Source organism: Neolamprologus multifasciatus, chromosome 19 (genome assembly GCF_963576455.1).
Source record: "Neolamprologus multifasciatus chromosome 19, fNeoMul1.2, whole genome shotgun sequence".
Classification (NCBI taxonomy): Eukaryota; Metazoa; Chordata; class Actinopteri; order Cichliformes; family Cichlidae; genus Neolamprologus; species Neolamprologus multifasciatus.
Window position 1 is genome coordinate 11,627,215 of NC_140457.1, and position 20,560 is coordinate 11,647,774.

General features: G+C 40.9%; 1 protein-coding gene across 1 annotated transcript in view; it reads left to right on the plus strand.

Moving 5' to 3' along the window:
• The window catches only part of efna2a (ephrin-A2a), an 85,154-nt gene extending 66,558 nt beyond the window's left edge, over positions 1–18,596 (plus strand). The window contains exons 2-4 of the mRNA XM_085143984.1: positions 9,450–9,742; positions 14,764–14,829; positions 16,351–18,596. Of these exons, the coding sequence (XP_085000110.1) occupies positions 9,450–9,742; positions 14,764–14,829; positions 16,351–16,475 (484 nt within the window). The 3' untranslated portion in view covers positions 16,476–18,596. The remainder of the gene's footprint in view (positions 1–9,449; positions 9,743–14,763; positions 14,830–16,350) is intronic.
• The last annotated feature ends 1,964 nt before the right edge of the window (positions 18,597–20,560 follow it).

Genomic DNA, 20,560 nt, shown 5'->3' on the forward strand with positions numbered 1-20,560 from the left:
CAGTAAACACATTTGTCCCAAGTCTATATCATGAAGAATTGATATTTTTGGTTTTTTGTAGAATTATGGGGTGTAAAAAAATCATAAATGTACAAAATAAAGTTAAAGGTTTTGGTTTTGTAGTTGTACTCCCAGAAGACAAACTGTATACCCCTGGCCAGATGTAGGCTGGCCATTTTTGTGGAAACACTTTGTTATTTTCATCATTCTTAACAAAATGTTTGCGGTCCGTTTTAATGACAGCCAAAGATGGCCCCCAATCTGTCAGAAAAAAAAGAGTTGAACTCAAACTTGAAGAATGCATGAGTATTGATGGAATAAAAAATGTCAGCCAGTTCTTCTCCCTTCTTTAAACATTGACTCTGTGGATACGTGACATTTCTGCCACTCCCCACCCTTGTTGAGAGATTCCCATTGGCGAACTTGGACACCAGCCATCAGCTCCTTCATTCGTACATCTTTTTGAGCCAACCTTGTCGATACCAATAGAGCCCCAGTGCTGTTTGTGCTGTCGACAGTGCCAGCGTTGGTGCTGCATCATGGTGAATGCCCCTCAAAAAACAAGGAGACTGATATAGGCATATCATGCACTCTGCCTGTCAGCTTGTCAGAAATACCGCGTGTGCCCGAGCTCTCATCTTGTCCGTCTGACTAACTCAACCTGCTTGCCCATCCATCAGTGGCTTTGTCTCTGTATCTGACTGCCATTGGGTCTATTCTGTCTTTACTTTTTGTGTGTGTTTTTTAGCAAACACATCACCAAAGTGGTAATTATCCTTCCCGGGTGGGGGGCTCAAGAACAAGGTTTGTTATGTTAATCCAGTCAGTGGGCGTTGGGTTGTATGTGTATATGTGAGTGATGGGCAGCCTGTTTTATGTCTGACTGTGTGTTTGTGTACATATGTGTAAGAATTTCCCAGGGATTGACACAGGCAGCACTTAATCCGCAGGGGGGCTAAGTTGCCTGTCTTGGAGAAATACATAATAACCTTTCAGATGTGCTGAATGTCACCACAGTGATCTATGGGCGACATTATTCAGAGTGACAGATGTGGAACTTGTCAAAACAACACAGTTTGAGCTGCTCAGGAGTGTGTGCCGGTTGTGGGTTGAGGCTTTTGATGGTTTCTTTTTCATGTTTGCTTCGGTGCATGTACAGTGAGATGTGCATGTGTGTGTTATGTGCTCTATTCCATGCTGTTTGCATGTGTTTAGCACAGAAGTGAGGATCAAGAGCTAATCTGCATAATTAAACATGTACATCTGTGCTTATGAATCCCAGTACTTCGATGTGTGTTAATTTGGCTTTACATTATACTGAATGCATTAATGCTTTCTGTGTTACACGTGTTATTTTGTTGAGATGAGCTTGTACTCTACACTATAGTATACATCCATGTGTTGGAAATGTCTAGATATGTCAGCCTCAGTGTGTTTGTTACCAGGGAGGTACCATATTTACTTTTCCTAACGTATCTAAGCATCAGCAGCAATGCGATGGGAGACACAGGAGAAGACAACAGCATGAGGAACACCTCATGCTGGGGAAAAAAGCAACTAAAGAGTCCTAGCCAGAGGATGATGTATGTGTGCGTGTGTCTGTCTGTGTGCACGAAGGAGTCCTTTTAAACATTCAAACAGAATGAGCAGAAAGCAGATGATGCCATGGTGAGGGAATAAAAATACAATAATGGGGGAAGAAAGTTAAGACAAAGGAGAGAACAGGAAGAGAAAAGAGGCGGGTGGGGGCGTTGACAGTCGCGAAGACTGAAAAGAGGAGATAGCAAGAATGTCAAAAGATGCTGGAGCTGAGCTCCAGAAAGGAAAGTGCTGGGAGAAGAAGAAAGAATAGAGAGGGAGTAAATGAAGCAGAAGTGACTGGAGATGAAGATTGAGGGAACGAAAGTAAAGAAAAGGAGGAAAAGACAGAGTAAAGTCAGGAGAAGATGAAGATGGAGAGATAGAAACAGAGAGTAATGTGGAGTTAATTGGAGAGATATTGAGAGTGACTGGAGTTATGGTGTAGGAGACTGAGACAGCAACATAACTGAGGCTACTTTCAGCCACACACGTCTACAAAAGCCTGCAATTTCTTCCTGCCAGAAAGCCAAATGAGGTGAAATCGTGCCTGTTTTGAATATGAAATGTTACATTTAAAAGACTCCACATATTCATTTGGCTAACAGTGCACATAATTTGCCAGGGTTAGGCAGCAATACTGGTGGAGTCTCTTTGTGCTGGTGTGTGGAGGAGAGCAAACCGGATGTTCATTACTCTCAATGAGAAAATGGTGATAAACTGCGTCAAGATAGGAATTGGCAACTAAAGTTGGACAACAACTTTTGAGTTGACTGAAGACGTGACAGTGAATTGGATTTAAAAATTTAGCCAAATCCAATTCTTCCACCTATCCTGCTTGCAACCAAAAAAAAGAAAGAAAATCACCTCTGTGCAGAAAAAGTATCTACAGAGACCCAAAACTTTTTTGTGTTATTTTCATGGTGTAAGTTGCGCATTTTAACATTAGAGTTGCTACATGTGTTGACAGGTCATTCCCGTCATTTCAGAAGAAGACAACTTGGGTTGCATCATGTGCATTCTTACACATGATGCAACCCAAGCAGAGATTCACTCATAAATCTTCTGCCCCGTAACGCTAAAAGAGCCCAAACATCCTCATCCTAATTCTTCAGTTCAATTTGCACCAAATATCAACAACAACAGCCTCCTCAAGGCTCTTTATATTGTAAGGTAAAGATCCCAAGTTATCAGCTAGCAAGCAGCAATGATAAGCTGAATGGGTGCTACTCACTAAGACACATACATGTACCTGCATGTTAGTCTCAGTAACAGACAAATAAAATACTAGACTTGTTGGCCTGATTGTCTACTACTACTACTGCTGCTGCTACTACTAATATGAGCGACTGTGCGTCTCCCAGCAGGCCATATTTCTTTGTTGGATAATTCCATTAGAAATGGTACAAAATGAACATACACCACAAATGTGGTTGAGAGCCTCAAATTGTTGGCTTGAATAAGCAATGATGATGTTCAGCAGAGAGCAATCAGCTGTCATGATTATTTATAACAAAAATAATAATAATCATACCCAGTACAGCTGTTATGGAAAATTAACTATAGCGTGAAGGCTCTAAACGTGTTATTTTATTGGCGTAAGTTGGGCATTTTAACATAGGAGTCTATGGGGAATTAATTCCTTAGTCAGCCTCAGGTTGCCGTTAGAGGAACTGCATGTTCTGTCACTTGGCAGTTGGCTTAATTTGACTGCCCTATGCTTTGCACTCTATTTGGGCACAGATGCTGCACACACACACACACAAAAACAGCATGCAGACGGAAAACAAAGTTGTTTACACAGTAAAATCTGAAAGCTGTTCCCTTAAGTAAATCAAGCGATAAGTTATTTCAAGAAGTGAAGAAGTGTCCAAAAATCAGTGTCGAGAAATGCCTACCAAATGAAGACGTTGTATTTTGAAATGGTGCCTCCTGTAGTTTTTGCGGGTTTGTGCAGCCCGTCTCTTTTCTCCTTTGAGCCCCCTTTTTTACCAAAAGCAACTGGATCAGAATTTGACTGACAGACCAAGAACGGAAGAAAGAGGTTTTTCTGGGGTTTTTTTTTTTTTTTTGCAGGCCACGGTGTGAGTGCACCATAAGTGGGAGTGACAAAGACAGATCAAGTAAAGCTAGAGAAAAGGAGAAAGTTATAGAATGAGAGTGGGATGACATAGTGGGAGAGAGAGAGAGAAGCATCCTTTGATGTTTGGTGGTTGATGGAGCCTGCTGTTTAGGACGCAGGCAGGTATGGTAAACATCCAAGGCTTCTCCAACCAGAGGCTTTGATCACAGCCATATTGAGAGAGGATGTTGATGACTCACTGTTGTCAGAATACTAAAGAGTGGCCACTACACGCAGGAGTACAGTTACTACTGTATGGAAAAATACAGAACTTGCGATTGCAGCAGATACGCACATCCAGAAAAAAAACCTCAAAGACGCGTTTTCTCTCGTCCCCTTTCTGTTTGGATCTTTTATTTCAACTTTTAAGCTCTCCCATTTCTATTTTCTTTCATCCTGATATGTGCACACAAAACCATAAAACACTTTAACGCAGATCCATTTCCACTGATTATGGTCCAAGCCTCAGAATGATCCTTTTATATCCAGATGAGAGCCACCAGCCAAAAGCCAAGTCTTTCAGCTGCGTCTGGCTAACATCACCAGACAATTCAATTGCACTGAGAGAGTGAGGAGAATTTGTGAGGCATCAGAGGATTATGAATGATATCATATTGCTCAGGTTCATACACAGACAATATTAGAAAGAAATTGCTTCAAGCGGCGGAACAAAAAAATATGAAAAGACCATGTACTAAACAACATGCACTCCAACAGCAGTCTGTTTAACAGGCATAATTTAAGACAGTGTTTTCATAGACACTGCTTAATTTCAAAAGCATAAAACATAAAGTTTTAAATCTTTATCTTTCTACCCCTTCAAAACTTAATTATCAATATGCTAGAAATACAAACACATATCTTTCCCTGGAAATGAAAGATAATCAAGTTTTTTCAGCCGTAAAATAACAAGCATAGACATTATTTCTTGTACCGGTTGTAAAAGTTTACACTGAATGAGTAAAAGGATTAGTGAAACTTTATAATTTTGCTCTGTACTTTGTTGTAAGCTACCTTAAAGCTTCTTTTGTGGCGAATGTTGAATTATCATGATGAAATAGGGTTGGGGGAAGTTATTGTTTGTCAAAAATGAGACACTCTATGAAAATTGGTGCAATCCATACTGAATTCTGTTCAGTCACTTGAAAGTCCCTCTAAGATATTCCATGATCCACGAATTGGAGGCATTTAGGAACCACAGAAACTCAGCGCATGGTCGCGTAGTGCATAAAAGTCATCAAAGCTCTGCTGACTCAGTAACTGCAGAGCTACAAATCTCCTCTGCCATTAACAACAGCCTCCAAACTGTGTATCAGGAGCTTCATGGCATGGGTTTCCATGGTGCAGCTGCTCCTGTAGGTATAATGTGTAGGTAGCTCTGATGTTTTCATTGCAGCCAGTTCACTAACTCTGTAAATTAGATCCTTCTGCATAGCCCAGTCACTGTTTGTGCAGATGCTTAATTTATGTAACTGCAAGTAGTACCTGAGTAATAAGTACTGAGAAAAATTTTGCCTATTTAGAGAGCGTACAGAAAAGGGTGGTGGGTTGATCTAATGCTGATTGGTTGACAAATGGGCCGGCACAGGGAAGGGAGTGACAGCGGAGTTCATCAGGAGTGAGAGAAGCACAAGAAAAAATGTTATAATTTAGATTTTCTCCACTGAATGGCCAACAACAACACAAGCAAGAGTAGCACACAGACTGGTTGTACCACATATTTTTGACACTGCCCCCATCTGACAACAGATGCTCTCTGCAGGTAGATGAGCAGTCCGAAGCTGCCCACGGATCGCTAATAGTCTGCCAATGTGCTACCACAGCTGAGCCAGAAATTCCCCATGAGGTTTGCCATACTTGCTGCAGTCTTTTCCTGAATTCTCGGTGTCCGCACTTTGAAAAAAAACTCCACACTAAAGGAATAAAAGAAGCCAAAACAGGCAAACAAAAGCCATCACAATATTTTGTATGAAACTTCACAAAGTTTGATACTTTTAAGCAGAGAGGACTGTATACTTGTGTTTACAAACTAGCAACACAATCGAGAGGCACAAGCCAAAACAGTGCCGAGGAGATGTCACAACTGATGGCGCACCCTTCAAAAAAAGCAAAAATGACTATATTTAAAGAGGTTTAAGCCTCTAAACCTGAACCACTGAACCATTCGGGTGTTAATATTCGGGACTCAAGCTGCACCTAGATATTTGGGAAATGACTATGTGTTGTTTGTCGGTTTGTCCAACAGTTTACCTGCATGCAACCTAGGCTTGCTCAAACGTGGGTGCGCAATGGTACTTAAACAACAAGCAGAAACCACAAAACATTTCATAATAAAGCTTCTTGGCAGATTTTGCCAATAAGGGACAAGAAGATGCCCGCTTATAGAGATTAAGTGTGTTTAAAAGACTGGTCTATTGCAGATGTAACAATGATGTTACAGTGTTCTGACTATGAGCTAGTACACTTTAATAACACTAAGAAATTAAAGCCCTGATGTTCAGCGAAATGTAATTTTCAAAACTTAAGTTGCAAATAAATTACATCATAAATAGAAACATTTATGAAGCTTCATAATGTCAGCTTTTATTATGTTAGGAGTTCTTTAAATATAATGTTGCACAATACTGTTATATCACTGCTTTCACAGCTTTGAAATATACGCACATACAGATTCAAAGACATCCCATTAAAAACACCAATAACACACAGACACACACACACACACACACAGCTCTTTCTCAAAGAGCCGTGTCTTATATGTGAGTGCATTCCCATGTCTTTTTTGGCTAGTGCAGTGTGTGTGTTTAATTCCAAATGACACTCAGCCTGAGAGTGGAATATACGGGACACACAAACTGTGACACACACCAACATGCGCTTTTAACTTTTTGCAGTGGCACACCTGCACGTTCACCCACTCACCTGCACACGCGGTTTCGGCTCGCCTCGGCAAATTAGGAATGCAGACAGTGTCACAGGAGCAGGGCAGGGCACTGATACAACCTAATGTATCCTGGCACATTAGCCCTTTCTTGGATTGAGCATCCTCACCGAGTGAGACCCACTTTGCCATGTTACCATTTAACCGGCCACACACACACACACACACACACACATGCTTGCCTGCATGAACACACACACATCCGTACTTTGCTGCATATCCAATGTACTAATGCTCAAGTGGTAGTCATCCATAAATGTATCAGCGCACAATCAATAGGCAAAGCACATTTGTCTCAGATGAAAAACCATAGTCATATAAATTGAAATGAAATATAGAAAACTCCTCTTCCATCTGCTCTTCTTCCATCTGGCCTCCACCTCCTCTTCTGCTTTTTCTTTCCTCATTTTTCAGCTTTATTCTAAACTAATTTCATGCAATCTCATTACCCCATATTTGAGTGCCGCCCTCCTCTCTCTGCTTTTTCTTCTCTATTGTTCTAGCTTTGCACATATTTCCCTTCCTCCCCCACCTTTTTTTCTCTCTATTTCACCCCTTCTGTTCTTTGCTTTCAGGCTTTTTATTCTCATTCTATACATCTCTCCCTCTGTTTCTCCCTCTGCCTTCCCCCTTTAGTTGTTAATAAGAGTTGATTGGGAGCAGAGAGAGCCAAGAGGAGCTCCCTGGTGGATCAATGCCTCTAAATGATCTGTTCAAGGATCCCTTTAGAAGCTGCAAAACACACTCTGATAGGGCACCGAAGCATGAAGACGCTCATTTCACATCTAACTCACTTCCTGATTTGCCCTCTGGGAGAGAGATAGGACTGCCGTTATAGGGATAATTTGTCCCAAAGCTAAATATCCCACTAACCAAGAGTGCTTAGACCAAAATGTCTTCATTCTAGGCAATCAATTACTGCCAAGGTGAGGGAGAAAATGATGAATTTGTTTAAAAAGCCCAAGCCGCCTGTGTGCGTGCTGTCTGTGACAACTAGATTGCACGACAGCTTGGTTTTGTTTAGGCTATGCTTATTTGATTGAAGACATTTTCCTGCGTCTCAAATTTACCGAGCTTCGACATACAAGATTTGATAACGCGGTGTAATGAATTTTAAATGTACTTGAGGTGGTACATTTGGAATTGAATTGATTATAGCTGTGGTGATGATAATGAAGGTAATGAAAAAGACCGGAGGACGTGGCGGCTGCAGACATCGACAGGTTTACTTGACCACAAAGAATAAAATGGATATTGCACTGAATATTTAAAAATGCATCGCAATGTTAGATGGTTTACTGAAAAGATGTTTATACTTTTACTCTACAGAGCTCATTTTTGCCCTGCTTTTTAAAACACATCTGCTGTGCTCTTTAATAAGGTATTGGCTACTAATAGAAAGGAATTAAATGCAATTTCCTACAGGAAACAATACATTACGTTTTATTTTAATTTAACTTAACTCAACTTAACTCATTGCCTGTTTAACTTAACTACTGAGTCAACATATACTCTGTCCTGCTGATATAAACATCCCAGAGCAATCAGCACCAGTTGCCATGTTTATTAATCAGCAAACAAAAAAATAGCCTCCAACAAATGCAAACGATTCATTATAAACACACCGTGCATTATTTGAAATTTATGTCTATAGAAAAACACGGCAGGGAAATCCAGAAGTGTAGAGAGGCAGGCTGCACGCTGTTGGTTTTAGTCCTCATCGGCATTTGTTGACAATAACAAAAATATAGAGTATCTTCAGCCTCAGCCTTTAAAGAGAGACTGTTTCACTTCACTGACTTCAAGATTGTAAACAGAAGTTAAGTTCTCTTATAAACAGCACTGGCACCAAAATATAAACATAAATAGAGCCTGTATTATAAAGGGAAAATATGCAGCCATATGTTTTTAATGTATTAAAAGTGACTAGCAGAGGTTGCTGAAAAAGGATGAAGGGGCCAGCATCTCATGCGTTTCCATATCACCTGCATTCTATGAATATTATAAGGGACTGCCGCAGTGTAGAAACTCCAGGATGAGCATTTTAATACCGATAGTTTTTTTTCTTTAATAACTTGTTTCGGTTCATGATGCCAACCTCACTGATCTCCATGCTTGCTGAACTAAGTGGACACCTACAACAGCAATGTGTGCTCTCTACCACGATGACCTACTTCTCTGAAGTATCATACCACAAGGTTCATTCAAGCACGCCGACTGGAAAAAAAACCTGTGTTTGAAACATGCCTCAAATTCCCATAAATTGTAGTTTACCAAGCATTATTAAAATAAAATTGGTTGCTATGTAAACTGGCATAACCAGAGGGATCATCATTGATTTTTCTGGCTTTAACAATATATTGTTTTGTTTTTGTTTTTTTTTAAATGCCCTCTAGGATTATTTTTTTTCTTTTCACTGACTCAGGTGGTTTAAATCAGAAAAGCAGTTTCAGTGTCCTTGAGCAATATATGGAAACTCTAAGGAGTGTTGTTCTGCGACCTTTGATTTGCCTCTAAAGATGTGTAAACACAAAAATGTTCCAACAATCGCACAATTTCATATGGTTACATTGCACCGGATGACTACGCTAGGCAGATAGTTTCCTTTGTGCTGTGCAGTCATACAGAAATTGTAGTAAATATTGATTGTTTTTCAGGAATATAAAGATTTTTCTTAAAACGTAAGTCTTCCACAGTCTCATTTTACCACAGAAAGCACAGCTCCTCACAGATTCTGTGCATATCCCTGAGTCTGTTCGATTATTTTTTTATTCATGAAGAATGTTTCCTTTTTTCTGTGTCTTACAGGTTCTGGCATGGAGAGTACAGGGTGGCAGTGAACATCAATGACTATCTAGACATCTATTGTCCATACTACGAGGGGCCTCCATCCCACGGACGCATGGAGCGCTACATCCTATTCATGGTCAACCATGAGGGCTACACTTCCTGCCAGCACAGGATGCGTGGCTTTAAGCGCTGGGAGTGCAACCGTCCCACCGGTCCCGATGGGCCCCTGCGCTTCTCAGAGAAGTTCCAGCTCTTCACTCCTTTCTCCCTGGGCTTTGAGTTCAGGCCTGGACACGAGTACTACTATATCTGTAGGTTATCAGCCAAGTAGAGTGTGTTTCTCTGTGTTTGGGGAAATTGTGTGTGCAGGTAAAGATGTTTGTTATCTGCGTGTGTGTGTGTGTGTGTGTGTGTGTGTGTGTGTGTGTGTGTGTGTGTGTGTGTGTGTGTGTGTGTGTGTGTGTGTGTCTGTCTGTTTGCATGATATCCACGCTCCTGCTCAATTTGCATTTGTAAACAATATATAAATATGCAATCAACAGAAGCTGATTGAGAGAGTTCTCAAACACAGCCCGCACAAATACACCTTCCATCTCTCATTCGCCCCTCTCACTCCTCCCTCACTTTATTTCTTAGCGCATCTCGCTGCTTCTGCCGAGATCATAAGTGGTGTGCTCGGCAAAGTGGTAAAAATGTCAGCAGGCGTAGTTTGTAATCATTTTTATATTAGCTCTATTGATGTTTCTCCTCACTTCAACAAGTGATGTATTAGTATTACCCCCCTGAGACTACTTTTTTGAACAAAGCTATCATTCCCCCAGCAGGCGTGGGACATATAGTAGCTTCAAATTGCTCTTAAACATTGTTTTCAACTTCCCAGTGTGGGATGGATTTACCGCATCCGGACTGTTTAGTGCAAAATCAGTTGGTAATCACAGAAAAGCAACATTAAATTGACTTTGGAAAGCTTTACTGTCAATGTTCAAACACAGGAAAGCACCACTTTTCCTTTTTATGCTGTAGGAGCTGCAGTTGTCTGTTTTAGTATCCAAACCACCTGGGAAGAAACGTGTTTTTCACAGAGCGCACAATTACAAGGACACCAAAAGCAATTGAAAAAACTATGTATGCTGTGTTATGCTTTTTTTTTTTTTTGCTTTCATTTGTTTGGTTGGCTGATTTTATTTTTCTTTGTCAGTCTCAAATGACCGTACAGTCATTTGATGAGTTATGTAAACTCATCATTAGTTTTTGATCAATTTAATTTTTAATAAGTACACGTCAGTCAGCAAGAGAAAATACTTTGCACTTGCAGGATTCAGTTTGCCAGCAGATAGCTATAACGACTGAGGAAAGTCATCCTACTCTTTTTTTTTCTGACTTGACCTTTTACGATTCTCTTAAGAAAAATCGTATTTTGTCCAAAAGATTATTTTTTTTACTGCGTGGAATTCTGCCAGTATGCAGCCTGACACGGGTCTCTTCATTTCTCCTTACATTATCGCTGCACAGTTGGCTGAAAAACTGACCTTGACCTTTTTAGCAGGAGATGGTGCATTCTCACCATGACTCATAATGGGAAGAAGGTCCTGTAGCACCAGTTTCAGGTCAGGTTATAGAGGGAGTTTTTTTGTCCTTGGATAGTGATTCTCATTTTACAGTGATATTGTCTTCATTCTGAGAGTGCAAGGAGACTTTAAGCAAATAAAAAAAAGTTAGATATAGAAAGGCAGATTCTGAAACAGGTTTAGTTTTTCAGGTTTTATTTCTCATGCAGTAACAATAACTGTTTTTGCAATGCAATTAAAATAAAAACAAATGCACAATTGCGAAAATACAACAGTTTTGCATTACTGAAAAGTTTGCATTTAAGACTATTTGTAGGTAAAGAAACTTTTTTTAAATGCTGGTTGTCATCTACAAATATTTACCCAAGTCTGTTGTCTGCACAACCACAAAGACACAGCAGGCGAGAGTCAGGGAGCTGAAGAGGCAACGATAACAGCCACCCGATGTCCCGATGCACTTTTCCCAGTTGGCACACATACACACAAGCACACATTCTTCTGTTTTCAGTCTCATGTAGGGATGGTTTGGGCCCCTCTAGTTAGTTGCTGACTATGGTATTGTGTTCACGGGACCCCTAGGGATAGTGTGTGTTCCACATGACTAGAATGCTTGTGAATGTGTTTCAATATATATCTCTGTGTGTGTGTGTGTGTGTGTGCTGCAGGGGGAGGCCTGGTCATGGGGGTCAGTTGTCAAGCGATTGTGAGTCCGTGAAAGGGCATGTCCATCATCTTGACTGGCAGGCGAACACACATTCTTGCCTCTCACCGTCACTCACATGCTCACATTAAACACACTCATGCACAGGTCAGTACTGATGTGGAACGACAACGTGCCGACCGTTTTAACCACCCGGCCTTTCCGCTAAGTGCCTTATTGTGTGCGTCCTCTCTGAACATACTTGTGAAGCACATATTTGATTGGCATTTGTGGTCACATCCATGAGAGTGCATCCCTGTGAGTGCACACTGGTGTGTGTATTTGTCATGGGGCTGACATGTTGACAGGTCAGCTCCACCCCTTGCTTCTTCCAGCTGTCATCTGATGAGGCTGAGTGGTTTTCAATGGGATTTTAGGAGACTTTAGATTGCGGATGTGCTGGGAAAATGAGTCACTGGGTGAATTGGTGTGACTTTTAAAAATGACACAGGTGGAAATTGTTGGGGGTAACAAAGAAGAGGCAAAAAACCTTTCTAGCCATTTTGCCTTTTTCAGTCAAGCCAAAACAGAAACGTCCACTAGGGCAAGCTTTAATGCTAGGCCCAAGTTCTTCTGCCCACTACAAGTAGTGCAGGGAGATAATCTGAAAAAAATTGATGGATAGGAAGTGGCCTATAGGTAAGGCCTTACAGGGTAAAGGAGGTGAAGGTCAGAGAGAAAGATGGAGGGAGGAGTCGTGGGCTAAAAAAGAGGGAGGAGAGGGCAAATGAGGGGTCAGATTTATTTCCTGTGCACTGTGGATCTCGAACATGATTCTCTATGGGGTCACTACTGGGTTGTGGCTTCCTCAAGGGAGAAGGCCAGTAGGTCTCCACGCACACTTCTGCAACCAACTGTGCGTGAGCACATTCTTTTACACATCTGCGTATGTGTGTGGGTGGCTGTGCTCGTCAGCATGTCTGACTGGTCAGAGACTTGGACACAATCTCCTTTAGGGTCTCCAGCTCTATTTCACATTGGAGCGAGGTGGGACTAAAAACCCAGATTCAATTTCATTTACTCTACTTTGAAGTTTGAATCACACTAACTTTTACTAACATTTTTTTCTTTTTCTTTTTTTTTTGGCATTCAATCTGGGCAGCAAGCTGGCTCAGTGGTTTGCACTGTTACCTCACGGCAAGATAGACCTGCGACTGTGGGGAATTTGCATGGATTTCCTTCCCCATTCCAAAGACATTCAAGCCAGGTTGATTTGAGAGTCAGTTATTTCCCTTAGGAATGTGAGTGTGAATGAATTTCAGTGATCCCTTACAAACTTGTTTACACTGCCTAACGTGCTTAGTGTGTTTATGGGAGCATATAGTATGAGGACATAATATATGAAACTCTGCACTTGCTTAAACTGCAACTGCAACTGCAAAACAGTTAATTAATTAATTACTGGATTAATGCTAAATGTTTAACATATTAACTGAAAAAATGTATCTTTTGGATACATTTTTATGTCATCTGACATATTCAGTTAAATTAAAGTTTTTAAGGGCACACTGCATACCAAGGTTTTGATAATAGCTCTGCAGGAACCACCTTGCTGTTGCAAACATGAACCATGCTATCTTTGGTATTTTTTGTAGACTCGGCTAAAGAAATTATGAACAAAAGATGTGTTTTTGATACAGGCTGCTAGTTACAAAGTGCATAAAGATACAAATTGAAATTGTTTTTTTGCTAAGTTATCTGTGTAGACACAACATCTCTGGTTTGTTCCTTGAGTTAGGTGACTTTTTTATGCCTAAATAATTCATTGCTCAGTATTAAGTGGCTTAAAATTAAAAATTCCTCTGAAAATGCTCAGGTATAAGGACTGAAAAATAAGTGGGAAAAAAAACATGTTCAAAGAAAAAACTGAAAGCCTTTTTAAAGGTCTTTTGAACTTTTCATGGGGTTTATTACAAATGAAATTCAACACAGCCGGGCTTTCTTTGCATTCTTTCTTTCTTTGCACTTGCTCAACAAATCACACCAGTGGTTATCAACTAAGCCGTTCTCTGTTTCACATGTCCTGTGACTCTTTTTCAACACAATAATACTGCTACAGATAAGAGAAAAGACTAATGCTAAGGAAAGCCATCTTTGGATTTATTTCACAGAGCAGTAAAATAAGCATTTTAATATGTAGGCATTATTTTATCGTTGCATGAGCCCTTTAAGTTTCAGTTTATATCTATGGTCATCAAACCACATCTGTATTTGTGTATATATAGAGATGTATCAAACCTCGTGATTTAGGTTAAAGGGGAGGTCATCATCAAAGTTACTGTCCTATAGCCTAATAAAGGAAAGGTTATCTGCAAATCAAAGTGATTTAATTGTACTGATTGAACAGGTATTTTTAGTGTGTGTTCTGTGTTCTAGTAGCTCCAGTTCCAGCAGTGTAAAAGAGACTTTTACAATTTTTTGCAATCAGGCAAAAATATTTCTTTACATTTTCTGCATTAGGCAATGCACAGTTTGTGCTTCATTCAGTGATTTTAGTAGGGTAAGACTTAACAACTTGCAAATATAAAATGTATGCCACCAGCAGAGATTCTCAATTGCACATAAAGAATGCTGTAAACACGAGAATCAGTGAAAACGTGGCACTCCTAGCCAATTTAAAACCAAAGCTCTGAACATACCCCAGCACAAGATACTACAATGATTTAGCCAAGTAAAAAGACAGCCACTTTCGTGACACTGAAAACTCTGCCTTTAACCTCAACATAGCTCACTAAGCCATTGATCACGCTTCACAGTACGCCCCTCTGGAGAACTATGGCTCGTGACAACTTCTAAAACTTCTAAGAAAGTTTGGCTCCTTGGAAGCAAAGTCTAAAGAGCTTTAAAGTATCTCATGACTTTCACACAATACTGTTGGTTGTTACTGGCTTGCACTATATCAGTTATAAAAATGAAAAAATTCTGTCAAATCTACTTTTGGTTCACATGAACACAAAATAATCTTGTTTTTTATCTGGGTTATTAAATGTATTTGGTTTGCAATCAGCAGCAAAAATCACGTTATCTCTAAACTAATCTCCACTTTCAATGTCTCTTCTCACAGCATCTCCTCACCCAAACCATGTGGGGCGGGCATGTCTAAAGCTGAAAGTGTATGTCAGACCTCCAGGTAAGTCACGCTCTATCTACACACACACGCTCACTCACAAACACACAATGACATATACACACAGAGGTCCAGATTGGCTATCAAAGTAAAATTAGGGGGAATAAGAGGTCTGATAGAATGCCCCGGCAACAGACCTCGCTCTGATTCACAGACCGGCCAGGCAACACTTTAACACCTTTACCCACAGACACGCATGCTAAAAACACACGCGCGCGCGCACGCGCATACTGACACATTCACACATGCGAGCGCACACGACCGTGCGCAGATGCAAGCACACACTTACAGGCACAGAGAAGAGTGCACCCACATACACACACACATAAGCAAAAATTGACATACGCACTTCACATCAAATCACATCACATCACACTGGGTGTGAGGGAGACCTTCTGTCCTTGTAGAAAGAGAACAGAGCCGACTGAAAGTGCTCTCTAAAAATGTTACCAAGCCTCAACATCATCAGACTTGCTTGAATCACTCATAGGAAACAGAAATCAATCTAATAATAAACCAGCTGCATGCAGTAGAAGTTGAATTTAAAGATTTAAAGTTTTCCTAATGTTTCAGGTTTGTTTTTAAAGTTGACAAGGCAGATGATGAGACGATGAGGGATGACTTGCTTGCCACGTCACTGTGCAGCTTGCTAAAACACACACCTTTGAAAAGTGCTTCCTCATAGGCAGAGCGCAGCGCTGACACCAGTGAGCCATGTTGTCCAATGATAGCGCTGTTTAAAAATAACTCAAGAGAAGCCTTGCGTACATGGGGATCAGAGTATGACAAGCATTACATTATAGTTGCGTTATCTTGAAAATCTACCTGTATGTCTACGAATGTGGTTTTTCAACCCCCGCCCCAGCTTAAACCCCACTAAGGAATCAAACCTGGGTAGTTACACGTCTCCCTGGATAATGACATGGCTTTGAAGAGCTTCATAAAAGAGAGTCAGCTTACACAGCTTTCCAGGTTCAGATCATTCCATATCTCGCTAAAGGAAAAGAAAATTCTCTCCTCCTTCATAATTACTGAAACAATGTACATTCTGTCGTTGCTCCAGCTCCTCTTTGAGTTGCTGTTAAAGCAATGTGTCTGACATTGCAGCTTCCATCTTTTCTGTTAAATGTTGTCATTCGATTGAGCTCTGAGCAGTTGTACATGTGTGTGAGTGTGTGTGTCTTTGTGAGTGTGTCTGTGTGTCAGCTGCTCCAGATTCTGAGTCTCTGTGATTAAACTGTAATTAGGTTGGTTAAACCCCCTGCAGAGCTCAGTTGCCGTCGTCTTCTCTTCCTCTTCCTCCTTTGCCGCTCCTTAGCTGTTAAAGGATGAGAGTTTTGTGCTTTGCTGCTTGCTTTCCACCTCTCCCCAACTGTAATCGTTTCACTTGTCTACCATTTCTTTGGCTAAATCCACCCCCTCGTTCATTTGCTGTGTTTTAGATTGTTTTGTCTTTGTCTGTGCGTCCTCTCTCAGTTCAGATGTTTTGTCGTTTTTTTTCTCTTTCTCATTTCTTTGTTTCAGATGGGTCGGGATATGATTCTCCGGAGCCTTTCCTGACTGATGGAAGTTCAAGCTGGAGGGCAGGGTGCATGACCCTCTTAGCTGCTCTGGCCTCACTCTTCTTGGGACTCTTCTACTGGCTGTGACCCTTCTCTCCTTCTTCATGGAGCTCCCGCCCAAGGATAATGGGCTGGGCTGGCTGTCCCTCTCAATCCACCACCCCTCAGGGAAGCCCTCTGTCTCCGTTCCGCTCCCACCGCCACCTCAATACAACCACCAACCACCCCCACTGCCAGCATCCTTTATGGCCCAGCCACGGACACCCTTCACAGGCCTGACTAAGAGGGCTGGGTCTTAAGCTGTCTGGGAAGTTTATCTCTGGTCCCTGAATTCCAGGTGGAAAAGCACCTCTCAGCTGAAAAACACAAGAGAAATGCCTCTGCACTCATATCAGAGGGTCCTTTTGATTTGACTATTGACTCTTGGCCACTGATGGGGTAGATATCGCCATGGCTATGATTAAACTTGTCGTTCTGGGGCAATTCCAATCATGCAATCACGGCAGGATGCATTAAGCGATAGGCCTGGATGCACAAAAATTGAATTTTGCTCACATTGCTATCCCATCCTCAAACCAAGAATTGGAAGTGGCCAAGCTTGCATTGTAATTGGAATTCTATGCTATCTGGACCAATTCCAGCTGCAACAACAATAAGAGCAATTGCATAAAGGAGAGGAGCACAGTGGCTCAGGCTGTGCAGAAAAGAAAGGGGGAAACAATGCGAGCACAGATTTACATGAATACGTCCATATGGGAAATGTAATATTACACGTGTTGATATTTTCAGATCCAGTGTAGAGTCACTGCAATGTGATACAAAACTCATGCAGTTTTAGAAGAGACTCAGATAACGCATTTAAATGACAAGTATAACCATAGCCTGTTTCATTGGGAGGGTGTGGGGGTGTTCGGGGTAGGTTCGATGAGATGTAGATCTTCAGGTGGGATGTGTTCTGTCTTATTCGTGTTTCTAAACAAAGCATTTATCACAGCCTGGCCAGCACAGGCGTCTTCAGCACTGTCTAATGTTGAATGGGTCGGGTGACTTTTGGAACCATGATTTTCTCATGTATGAATGTACCACTGGTCACCCACCTCTTTGTCTTTCTGTATTATTATGACTGTGGTCACTTACAGTACCTTCTCTCAGACTGGCAGGATGAAAGAGTCGGGGATTTGAAAAGATGACATGTGGGAGTTGGGGCGGGGGGTGAAGTAAGGATGAACGGAGGACAGGTGAGAAAAGGAGGCGACACTTAAGTTGCATGACCACTGTGAAACCTTCAGATCAATCTTGTTTCTAATGATGATATATATTTTTTCATGGGGAAAATCAGAAACACCCTGCTGCCGCTCCTTTGCTCTCCCTGAGACTTTTTCAGACATCAAAAGGAAAATTTAACCTCTCTCCTCACACGGTTTCTCCTGTCTGGCTTTCAGTCGTTGATGGATTAGCTTGGGCCCGGAGATAAATGGACCCACAGGGTGAAACTGACTGGAAATCAGCCCTCAGAGCCCAGGCCAGATCACAATGGACGTAAACACTGACTGAAGCTGGTCCTGGGTCTGAGGGTTAAACCAATAAGGGAAGCGCATAGACTGTGGCAAATGAGGCGAGATGTGTGTGTGTGTGCGTGTGTAAGTGTGTGGTAGCATCACTAAATAACACATATGGGTGTATACACACGCACACACACACACACACACACATATTCACATACACATGTTTAGTCTTTGATAACGAGACTGTTCCTCTGAGATGGTGGGAGCATTCATGGTCATGACTATAAAGGGAACAGCACAAAGAGAGAGCGAAGAGAGGAGGGAGGGGGGGAGAGAAAGCATGTGTGTATGATGGGACTGAGACCTCTTTAATGTTGGGAAGTGAACATAATGAGTAAGCACTGTGAACACACACCTGCATACACACGATGACCCATGTACAGATATACACACGTAAAGACATGTAGAAGAGCGAATGCAGATCTAGACTTTTACAAAGACATGGCATGAACATACACACATGTACAATCACACACCACACACACACACACACACAAGAAAACACAAACAAGGGGAAGCACTTCTTTCCCAACTTCATCTTATTTTTGTAGCATTTAAAATCACTGTTAATTACTCCTGTGTGGAAAGCAGTGATGGGGTATAGCCTGTGGAAGATTAAAAAAATGTGTCTTCTCTTCTTCTATTCCACTGATGCTGTCCTTCTATTGTTCTTCTTCTTCTCTGGTTTGTGATCCATGGTTGGTAGTGGTAGGATGCCTCCGGGGCTGAGCGTCATGTATGAGTTTGTCTCCTTTTCTGTTTGTTGTGTTCTTGTGGACGCTGACCTCAGTCATTAAAGTCAGTCAAAAGTAAACACAGAAGTCAGAGCAAGGAGAGAAACACACAAATAAAGATTGTCTTTTTGTCTACTCGGAAATCAAGCCAAGTGAGTGGAATTTCTTCAGTGAAAATGTGAATTAACTTTGTTTGTTTTTTGTTTTCTTCCTCCAAAGTGCGAATGATTGTATTCATATATTAGACTGCACCTGGGTCTTTATTTTGCCCAGTCTATCTTCCTCTGACATCAAAGCTGTGGGACGGTGAGCAGTGAGCTCTGCCAGTCAAAGCATGAAATTATTCAGATGAAATCACCCTCTCCAATCTTCAGCTGTTTCTCCCTCAGTGATGTGACAGCTAATCTGAACTGCTGACAACAAGGAGAGTGAATAACTTGATAGCCTTTCCTCTTCTGTTTCCATCAGATTTCAAGAAGGGTGGCCTGCAAGTGCTAATAACCAAGCAGTGTCTTCGAAGTTGACCTATTACGCTTTTTGTAATTATAAATGCTGTAGCAATGGTTTGGGGTCAGGTCAGGCTTCAACCTGCTTTTTCTACTCATGGCTCTATATGAGTAGAGAGGGGAAATCATTCAAATGATCATTTAAGGTACTCAGATCTGTCTATGACAATAAGAGCTTCGAAAACCTGGTGTTAAAACCTTTTGTTTGGGAGGGGCAGCTAATCGGGAGAAAGCTGGCTTCAAGCGGGGTGGTCTTTCAGAGAGAAGAGCTCGTTTCAGGCAGTGGATGAAATAAGTGGCTCCACAGTAGCTTAGTATAAGATAAATTATTTTGAACTTTAAATTATTCACACTACCATAGTCCCAGAATAAAAACATTGAGCTAGAAACGAGCATAAAAGGAGATCTCATGTACTGACTGCACTTGCACTTTACTGTATGTCCATGGTCTAAACTGCATTACATTTTAGAAAGAAAATACTCCACTAGATTTCTGATTTTGCAAAAGACAGATAGAGGAAAGACCTCCTCTACACACAAAGCTGTGTCCAGATAGATTTCAAGTATCTCTAAGTGCATTTTTGTGCACTTGCCTTCTTTCTTTTAAAGGTGGAAATGAATGAGAATGCAAACTGAAGCTGAAATATTACACTCAAGCTTTAAACGAGACCAACACTTGCAGTGGGTAAATGTTCAGATAGAAGTTAAATTACATTAAAATAGATTAAAGAAATAATACATGAAACAAACAAAATCCACTTGAAATTTGCTCTTTTTAATTGCATCATCTGTTTATGATGTCTTCTTCTGCACTGGTTTTATGGCATCTGAGCAACTGTCTTCAGCTGTTTATCTCAGTAGGGGGTTATCTCAAATCCTTAATATTTCACAACAGTGTGTCTTAATATTTTACTTCTATTTTTAGACTGTCTTTAAATTCTATAACATTATAAGCCGGAATTGAGTGGAAACTTTGAGCCGTTTGTTTACGACTTGTTTTAATTTTCACCAACATTGCTGATGATTTTCCCTTTACACAAGGTGTCATTTAAGTAAGTGTTAACTGTTAAACTGTTTAAAAGAAAGCAAAAAGTAAATCAATGAGAATTAGTTTTCTAACTTAAAAAACAATTGTTGTAGAATTCATCAATTTATTACCCTACATTTATTTTGTACCCCTTCCCAGACCTTTTGGCCTATAAATCGAGAATTCACACACTGACAAATGTCTAAAAGCATAAACATTTGAGTATGAAAGGTCAAAGGTCAAGTCTGAACAAACATGGAAGTAATGCTGGTTGGAGGAGGAAGATTGTGACCATTCCACTGTCTCTGCAGCTGGACTGATCTAACAAGAAAGTTTAATG